The sequence below is a fragment of the Rattus norvegicus genome, chromosome 2 (assembly GCF_036323735.1).
Source record: "Rattus norvegicus strain BN/NHsdMcwi chromosome 2, GRCr8, whole genome shotgun sequence".
Classification (NCBI taxonomy): Eukaryota; Metazoa; Chordata; class Mammalia; order Rodentia; family Muridae; genus Rattus; species Rattus norvegicus.
In genome coordinates, this window is record NC_086020.1 from 181904446 (window position 1) to 181913492 (window position 9047).

The 9047-nt window shown below is 45.1% G+C and overlaps 1 protein-coding gene across 1 annotated transcript; it reads left to right on the forward strand.

The window, feature by feature from the left end:
• The first annotated feature begins 8 nt into the window (after positions 1-8).
• On the forward strand, positions 9-8656 carry S100a10 (S100 calcium binding protein A10). Its single transcript, NM_031114.1, has 3 exons — positions 9-33; positions 5869-6020; positions 8261-8656. The coding sequence occupies exons 2-3, from the start codon at positions 5889-5891 to the stop codon at positions 8414-8416; spliced, it is 288 nt and encodes a 95-aa protein (NP_112376.1). The 5' UTR covers positions 9-33; positions 5869-5888; the 3' UTR covers positions 8417-8656.
• The last annotated feature ends 391 nt before the right edge of the window (positions 8657-9047 follow it).

Consider the following 9047-nt stretch of genomic DNA (forward strand, 5'->3'; position numbering starts at 1 on the left):
CTCTTCCAAAGACTGCAGCGCCTCAGGGCCCAGGTGAGTCCCGCACTTAATATCTGCCCTCACCCCACAGTCGCTTGCTTCAGCCTCCAGCGGGGTTTCGCTAGTGCCTCGCCCCGCGGGCCTGAGTGAGGCCCCCTTCCAGCTCGCAAACTGCTTCGGACGCCCCCAGACCCGCTAGGCTGGAGGAAGCCAACTCTTGTCTGCAGCTACCCCACCCTGGCGTCCGGGCCGCCGTTCCTCTGATCTCACTTTCAGCGTGTAGTTCTTCCTTTTTATCTCTTCTACTTTGGAACTAGTCTTAAGAGTTAACTGGAGTTTAGCAGAACCTGCTTGCGCCCTGTCCCAGCTGGCAGTTCCTTGCAGCTTTAGACTACAGGCAGACCTCAGTCCAGATGTTCATAGCCTCCTCCCCAACCAGATTGTCTGAGCTGCCTTGGCCAGGGAGGACTGGCGGCTTGGCAGCTGGAGGATTCCCTTTCTAAAGGACCCTGCCCTGCTGGTTGCCTTAGCCCCAGTGCAAATTGCAGGTTGGTTCAGAAGGATCTTTAAAGAAGGACTTTCTATTCGTTGTCTTTATGAAGAGGTGTTGGGGTGAGTTTCTCTCTATCAAGTGTTTCTCTTGCTACTTGAATTAAATAAAAGAGAGGTGGAGCGAGAGCAGGTTTGGTGTAGAATCTTCAGTCCCGGCTTGATTTGATGCGGTGCAGTGAGAGGGATGTACCTGCTTCATGGCCTGAGCTTGGTTACAGGAATGACTGAGCTCTTCCCCAGCCCTGCCTGGGAGGACTCTGGAGAAATTACTGAGTGGGTGGCAAGGAAAACAGAAAAGTAACAGACCAGTAAAGAGCCCGGAGCCACATTCTGAAATCCATAGAACCCACCTCCCTTCATTCTCTTACCACCCCCACCCCCACCCCAAGAAAGCTAGACACATTCTGCAGGGTGGGGCTAGCACAAAGGGTTCCTGGATTCTCCTAGTGATCTGAGGCCTGTGACTCAGCTGTGAGACCTTGGGTGTGGCCTAGCTGGTTGCTGATTCTCTGTGAACGTTTGAACAGATCGCTCCCTGAAGGAAAAGAGGAACTGTGCCATCTTCCAGGGCATTTTCCAAGAGGAAATGAGTCACAACTAACTGGCCACCAACCTGCAGGAGGGGTTTCTTGACTGAGCTGCCTGTGAGGGCAGTAATTAGACTGGCAGAACCTCGCCAAGTCTCTCTCTTTCCTCCTGAAGCTTGCCTTTCAGCTTCCAGGAGTGGATTTTTTGCATGTTGTACTTCAAGTTAGGTGGAGACACCCTGTCAGAGAGCCTTCGGTGTGTTTCAACAAATTGGAAACGATAATGTCAGGAGTTGGGGCAAGAAAGAGTTCATGTAATTCACTGAAATTTCATTTTCCTTAGTCTCCCCCACCCAGATTCCTATGCAATGTCTATTTAATCGGCGCTGACAGTCTGAGTCTGTCTGTCTGTCTTTCTTTCTTTTCTCTTTCTTCCTTCCTTCCCTCCCTCCCTCCTCCTCCTCTTCCTCCTCCTTCTCCTCCTTTTTCTTCTTCTTCTTTTGGTCTGCTTGGCATAGAGCAGTTATTTGTGTCCACCCTGATTTCTGAGTGATGTTGTTCCCTGGCTTTTCCTGAATACAACATCAGACAGACTGTTGTCCTTCTATACCTGGCCTCTGGCCAGCCTCTGAGCAGTCACCCCAATGTGGTCAGGCCTTGGGCTGGGTGGGGCTGAGTCTGGATGCTTCTCTGCTTTCCACTGACAGTTAAAAAAAAAAAAAAGTCGTGTCTCCCCGCCTCCCCTCCCAGCAAATACATAAGTATTTGATATGCCTTGGACACACTCCATCCATTTAAGCCTAGCTAAGGGAACAATGGGATTCTTTCAGAATTATGAAATAAACTAATGTTCACAGTACTGGGAAAAGCTGGACTAAAATATGGGCTCTCAGGATTCACAACTTAGGAATCACATCTCAGAAGCAAAGGGAGTAACATGCTTGGCATGTGTGAGGCTCTGGTTCTTCAGGACCATGGGCCACCCCTGGGGGGAGACAGGGAGGGACTGATTGACTTTTAAAACCAACTTTCACCCCTTCAACTAAATAATTCCCACTTGCTGCTGTAGCCAGTGTTGGTTGGGTTGCTGGATCATGACAGCGTCTCATGGAAATATGGGTGGGTGTTCTTTGTTTAGAATTCTTTCTTGCTATTGAATTGCATCTGGAACTTTCTTTTGCAGATCATGTCTGTAGTAAGCAAGTTTTACTTGGGGAGAAAGGCTAAGCCAAAATCCATTGTTTTAATCTCATTCCTACACCAAATATACTTTAAGGGTCTGATTCAAGAATGTTCTCTGGATTCAATTAAAAAAAAAAAGAAAAAAAAAGAATTGTTCTTCAAATTTTCCTAAACAAAAGAACAGAAACCCTATAAATGTTTTAAAATAATGGATGGTTATGTTCACCGACACCATAATTAATTCTGGGTGGCTTCAAGAAAAGTAAGATATGGACAAAATGCAGATGAACAAAGTAAATCAGGCCTCCAGCTTCTGAGATTTATAGCCTAGACCTGGGTATAGGTCCCCATCTTATGCCCCTCCCACAAAGACCAACAGAGAAAATGAGAACATTGTTGGTACTTCACACCATAGGCGATGTGTGTGCAAAGTGCTGAAAAGGAAACAAAAACAGGAATTGTTTTCTTCAGAGGAAGAGAGAGTTAAGACAGGTTACTCAGGCTAATGTGAAGGGCATATGCTGTTATCAGAATAAAATGGTTCAGTAAAAGGTGAGTAGGTAAGGCCTGGGTCTTTCCTGAAGTGCTAGCCAAGGAATGACAAGTGTGATGAATGAAACCAAGAGGAACAGCAGGAACTAGAAGCCTGTGCATCTGACCAGACCTGCCTAGCAGGACACATAGTTTATCCCCTTGTGTGTGGAATGTGTATGCTGTACTCTGCTGTTCCATTCATAGGTGAACCCTGATGAGGCCTTGCTCCCACCCTCCCCAAAACTCACATCCTTCAGCTGCTGTGCTCTGAGCTACACTGTTGTCATCTGCCTAAAGGCAATTGCATCTGCATCGCCTCAGCTTTGAGTGATTCATATAGCAAGTGTCATCCAGTGGCCTCTCCATTAAAGCAGATCAATGTGTGGTTCAAGATGGCTCTAGAGCCAAGGGAGGCAGGGGAGAACAGGTGTATCTGAATTTACCAGGTATGAAGTGGGGTGTCAGGGACACTGAAGAGGTTCCCCAAAATCTCAGACCAATGCCCAAGGCCCTCCTGACAAAGTGTTACCCAATTAGAAGGGGAAGGCCCACCCCATCTGGAGTGGAGTTCGTGGGGCGTTAGGTGGACTGGAGATGCCAGATTCTTAAAGTTCCTAAAAAGCTTTCATTCTAGTAACGGATTTTAGAGCTATAGTGAGCCCTGTAAATGCAAGCCCCATCCAAGCAACGGAGGATCCAAGTAGAGAAGGACAATATGATGCATTCATTCATCTGAGAGAGCAGCAGTTTCACATTTCTGTTACGTGTGTTTGCTTGTTTGTTGTTTTGAATTTTGAGACAGGGTCTATATAACCCATGCTGGCTGATAACTCCATTTCTCCTATGAGCCCCTCCTCACCCCGGAGTGCTAAGTTCATAGTTCTTGGGACTGTTCCTACGACACCTGGCTGCTTTGCCTTACTGTAATCCTTTCTCCAGAAAAATTTCTTGCCTGTAGCCCTGGTCCCTCTGGGATCAAAGGCATATGCTGTGAATTTCAACTCTGTTTTAACATTCTGGCCAGCCCCTATCTCTATATTATTATTGCAGGTATCTTGAACAGGCTGCTCTGTTTGCCACTCTGTGGAATAAAACAGGGAAGTTGGGGTGGGAGGACCTAGAGCAGAGATGAAGCTTCAGGGAGGAACACTCACTTCATGGCCCCCTGGGTAAGGCAGGAAGGAGTGGACTCACCTCAGACCTTAACTCTAGGCAAGGTAGCCTGACCTCACCCTCCTGAAGAAGATATTCAAGTGAGGCCAGGATTTTCTCTGCTTTCAGCTTGCATTTCCTGGGAGCCCTAAATTGGTCTGTTTTTCTATTTGGGGGAATCCCTCTTTAGCTCTGCAATACCTCCTGATGCCTGGGAGGAAAGTACAATGGATATCCACCTAGTTCTAACAGCTGGGTTGTCTGGAATCTGGAATCTTTGCTGTGAGAGGAGGTCAGGAAGCTCTGTATCACTGAATGTGGGCACAGACTTTAAAAACTTCGTTAACATCTGGCTCCTTTCCTGAATGATTGAAGGACTGAGGTGGCCATCCCATGTCCTTCTTTAGGTGACTGAAATCCAGTTCTCTTAAACTCTGTGCTTCTAAATCAATCCAGGCAAGGTGGACTCCCTTGACCCACTAGAAACCTTATAACCGGGATTGGGGTGGTAGGGAAGATGGGAGCGGTATAATAGAGGAAAAGGGGAGGGGCTCCTCTGGGTTTCATGCTAGTGTACACCTTGAAGTATAAACTTGCTGCTGTCCACGTCATGCAGATGGATCATGCCAGATCCTCGTTGGCGGTGTTCTCAGGTGTGGGATTCTTCAGCTGATTCCAATTTTTCTGAGAAAGGTAGAGTTACAATCCTTAAATATAACTCTTCAATGCTAGTGTTGAGCACCGCACCTTTGACCCTGTAAAAGATAGTATTTAGAATCCAGGCCTAATGACTCAGACTCCAAATACCATCTACTCGACTGACAGAGGCAGGGAGCTCTCAAGTGAAGGGCAGTGTAGGTAAATTAGTGAGACTTGTCTCAAAAGAAAAAGTGAAAAGAGGGTCAGGGTGTACATATATTTCAGTGATAGAAGACATGCATAGCATGAGTGAGGCCCTAGGGTTGTGTGTGTGTGTGTGTGTGTGTGTGTGTGTGTGTGTGTGTGTATTGGGGTAGGTTACAGAATTTAGGGATCTGAGCAGGCAGCAGGATTCAGACCAAAGCACACCCCAGGTTCCTGTTGTTACTCTTCAGCAGAACTTGCCAGCTTCTCCCATCTTTACTCAAAACTCTATGTGGACCCTGAGCTCCGCTAGGCACTGGGTCTGATTGAAATATTTGCTCCAGTTCATTGTACTCAACACAACATTTCCTTTCCTCTCTTTGAACTCTTCATGAGATGAAAGGCCCTTGGTCTCTCACTGCACCCCAGCTTGTGAGGAAAAATGCTTCTGCATAGTTGTGTCAAAAATGTATCTGGTTCCTAAGGAGTTTGTATATATCCTTACCTATTCCTTCTCTGTTGAACTTGATAGTGACCTTTATGGAGTGTGTACTCAGACAGAACAGCTGCGTTTTACTGCTAGAGCTCAAGTTCAGGGTGTTAGTAGAGTATACACAGCTAGTGGACAAACCCATCTATAAGCAAGTTTCTAGAGTCGGATTGGTCCAGGTCCCTTAGACATACCTGGAGGGCTGAAGCTTCTATAGTAATCAGGTTGGACTTGTGACTTGTTGGTGTTCAGCCATTTCGAAGAATTACATTTTTAGTGTCAAGAGAAATAAGAAAACATCTCTTTCATTTGGTACTTTCTAGTTGAAAAGAGTATATTGTGCTTTGCTTTTCCAGAAAGTTAGACCTTCTTTTTCTTGATTAGAAACATGTAGAGTAGCTGACATCTGGGTAAACCCCACATTCTGAGATTCAATAACCTGAAGTGTCTGTTGCTACCAACAAAAGCCCCCAAATGAAGCCTTAGATTGATTGAATTTTGTGGGAAATGTGATTAGCCCTTCTGCTTTATCCTTTTCCATTACCGTCTACCAGTTTTCATACATGTAGTTTAAAAGTTAGTGCAAACTCTCTTTATGTCCTTTTACAGGTTTCAACAGATTCTTCAAAATGCCATCCCAAATGGAGCATGCCATGGAAACCATGATGCTTACATTTCACAGGTTTGCAGGGGAAAAAAACTACTTGACAAAGGAGGACCTGAGAGTGCTCATGGAAAGGGAGTTCCCTGGGTTTTTGGAAGTAAGTGCTGAAAGTCTCAGAACCAGACATAAAAATCAGAGTGCCTTCCCTTTCCTTCCATCCCTTCCCTATAGGGTCACTACTTGCGAAGCTGTGATCACCCCCATGCTAGCTCAGTAAGCTAGTTCCTCTGCTGCCATAGGCACAGTGATGCAGTTCCAGACAAGCACACAGAAGCTCTAGGTGTGAACTAGTGCACAGAAGCTCTAGCTGTGGACTAACAGTGACAAGTGGCTTTCACTTGTCCCAGTTCCCTCCTCTCTAAGATGAGACGTTTGGACATATTTATCCACATGCCTACTTTTAACTTGTTATGATTCTTCTAGATAAACTTGAAATGCAAGGACAAAATGTGCTCTTTGTAAGCCGATCCATCACATCTGCAGAGACATTCTCAACATTAAAATACTCATCATGTGTGACCTAAGGCACAGAGCCTTCCATACTCATGGCTCTATGACATGAGAAGCATATATGCAAGCCACTAACCATGGCAGAGTGGCTTACTCCAGGCACAGACAGGGCCATAATTCTAGATGTTTACTCCCCGCGTTAACAGAGCATTTTGTTTCTAAAGTAGATGGCTTATGTCATCCAAACTTCACTCATTCTGACCACAGCCAGGAAGCTGGGGGCGAGACCAGAATTAGCTACATATAGCAGGTTTCAGTTGATAGCTTAGGGTAGGAGTTTGCAGTCTTGGGCAGACACTATGACTCTACCATAAGAGATCTCTGAGTGCAACGTGTAAGCATCCAGCACATTTAAATATTGCATGGCAGTCAGTTCTCCCACTAACCATTCAGTCATTGGAATTCATCTTTAATATCCTCTACTGCATTAGAAGTTATTTCTCTCTCTGAGATAGCCTGGACCTATAGGAGTAACCACAATTTTGCACTTCTAACCAGCGTATCAGCAAAAGAAATAATCAAGCTAATCGCCGTAGAAACAAGATGTAAGTCAGGGCATCTGCCTGTCTATTTCTGCCCCACACACTCATGCTATGCATTAAGGAGTTTTATGATTCTATAATACATATTCACTTGAGTGTGTGTCTGTGTCTGTGTGTGTAAAGGCCCAAGTATCATCCCTCTGCCTTAAAACAATTTTTACATTTATTTACTTATTTTTTTGTGTGTACCATAGCGTGCATGAGGAGATCAGAGAACAACTTGGTGAAGTAGATGATCTCCTCCCATCATGTAGGCTACAGGGGTTTACAGGTCATCAGACTTAGCAGCAAGCAGCCTTACCCACTGAGCTATCTCATAGGTCATCCCATTTGAAATAAGGTCTCTGACTGAGCCTTGACTAATTTGGCTAGACTGGCTGGCCAGTGAGTCTCAGGAATCTTTCGGTTTCTGCCTCCTCCTGTTGCTGGGATTCCAGGAATGCACTGATGCACCAGATTTTATGTGGGCGCTGTAGAGGCAAACTCAGGTTCTCATGCTGGCACCTTCCCAGCTGAGTCACCCTCCCAGCCACACACGCTTGTTTTGAAAATTGTCCAATGTATAACATCCGGTGATGACAATAACATGGCATAGGTTTACCAACTCAAAGAATGGAAAGAGGCAGACCATGTGATGGGCCTTTCAGTTCATGAAGAGTAGAAGGCCTCCGAGAGAGAACTCTCACATCCAAACTCCTGTATCCATAGTTACAGTGGATATAGGAAGACAAAGTCAACTGTGATAGACTCAGGCTACATAGTTGATATGACAGATACGGCAGCACACTTGCTCGTCCAGCTGTGCGAAGGAGAAGAGGGTTCTCTGAGTCTTCTCTAAAACCAAAACTCAGTGTCCTCATTAGCACCTGCTTAAAACTAATAAAACGGTGAGTCCACCCGAAATGCATCCCTGAGTAATCTGAAGCTCCCCTTCCATATGGAGTTCCCTTTAAAGGATCCAACCGTGGTGTCAGGAATGAAAATTTACTTTTAAAAAAAATCTAAGTTTGAAGTAGAAAATGGTGAGTGTAGTTTTTAGGCACAATCTAAATATGAAGTTACTGAAAAGGCATTCTAAAGGGAAAATGAAAAAAAAACGTGCTGATGACTTAACAAAGGTCACTGAGGACCTAAGACTGGAGCCGAAGGACTTGAAAGATTATGCTTATGCACATGGCTGTCAGCAGTTTGGATCAGATAAGATAACAGTTGCCTACATCATAACATCATAACTGACATTGTTTGCCTTTGCTCTTATTAATTTTTTTATTTTTTATTTTTTTAGAATCAAAAGGACCCTCTGGCTGTGGACAAAATAATGAAAGACCTGGACCAGTGCCGAGATGGAAAAGTGGGCTTCCAGAGCTTTCTATCACTAGTGGCGGGGCTCATCATTGCATGCAATGACTATTTTGTAGTACACATGAAGCAGAAGAAGTAGGCCAACTGGAGCCCTGGTACCCACACCTTGATGCGTCCTCTCCCATGGGGTCAACTGAGGAATCTGCCCCACTGCTTCCTGTGAGCAGATCAGGACCCTTAGGAAATGTGCAAATAACATCCAACTCCAATTCGACAAGCAGAGAAAGAAAAGTTAATCCAATGACAGAGGAGCTTTCGAGTTTTATATTGTTTGCATCCGGTTGCCCTCAATAAAGAAAGTCTTTTTTTTTAAGTTCCGAATTTGAGGTAATGTGTTTCTTGCTCCTTCTGAAATGCTTGCACCCTGTGCCTTTGGGTCAGGAAGAGTCAGCATGACCTTAGGCAGTCAGCATACCACAGGGCAATCTCCATAGGACCAGTGAAATGAGAAAGCACTTCCACTCAGGCTTGGATCTGACTTTTCTATCTACTCTTGAAACTATGTCAAAGTGAAGGACCAAACCTCAAAGTGTTCTAAGAATATTTTCTTATTCCGTAACTCCTCAGCACAGTCTTACCCAGTTAAACGAGTGCTGTGGTGGCCAGCACATTGGATGTCCATGATGTATGAGCCCTTTTTCTCACTGCAAAAACTATTACAACAAAATCTAAAGCCCAAATAAACCCATCAGAAAATAAGCCAGAGTTCA

What these genes read in the sequence shown, in the direction of transcription:
- S100a10 (NM_031114.1), top strand. Translation starts at nt 5,889, where the DNA reads ATGCCATCCCAAATGGAGCATGCCATGGAAACCATGATGCTTACATTT. An exon ending in AGTTCCCTGGGTTTTTGGAA is followed by an intron (nt 6,021 to 8,260) that starts GTAAGTGCTGAA and finishes TTATTTTTTTAG; the next exon opens with AATCAAAAGGACCCTCTGGC.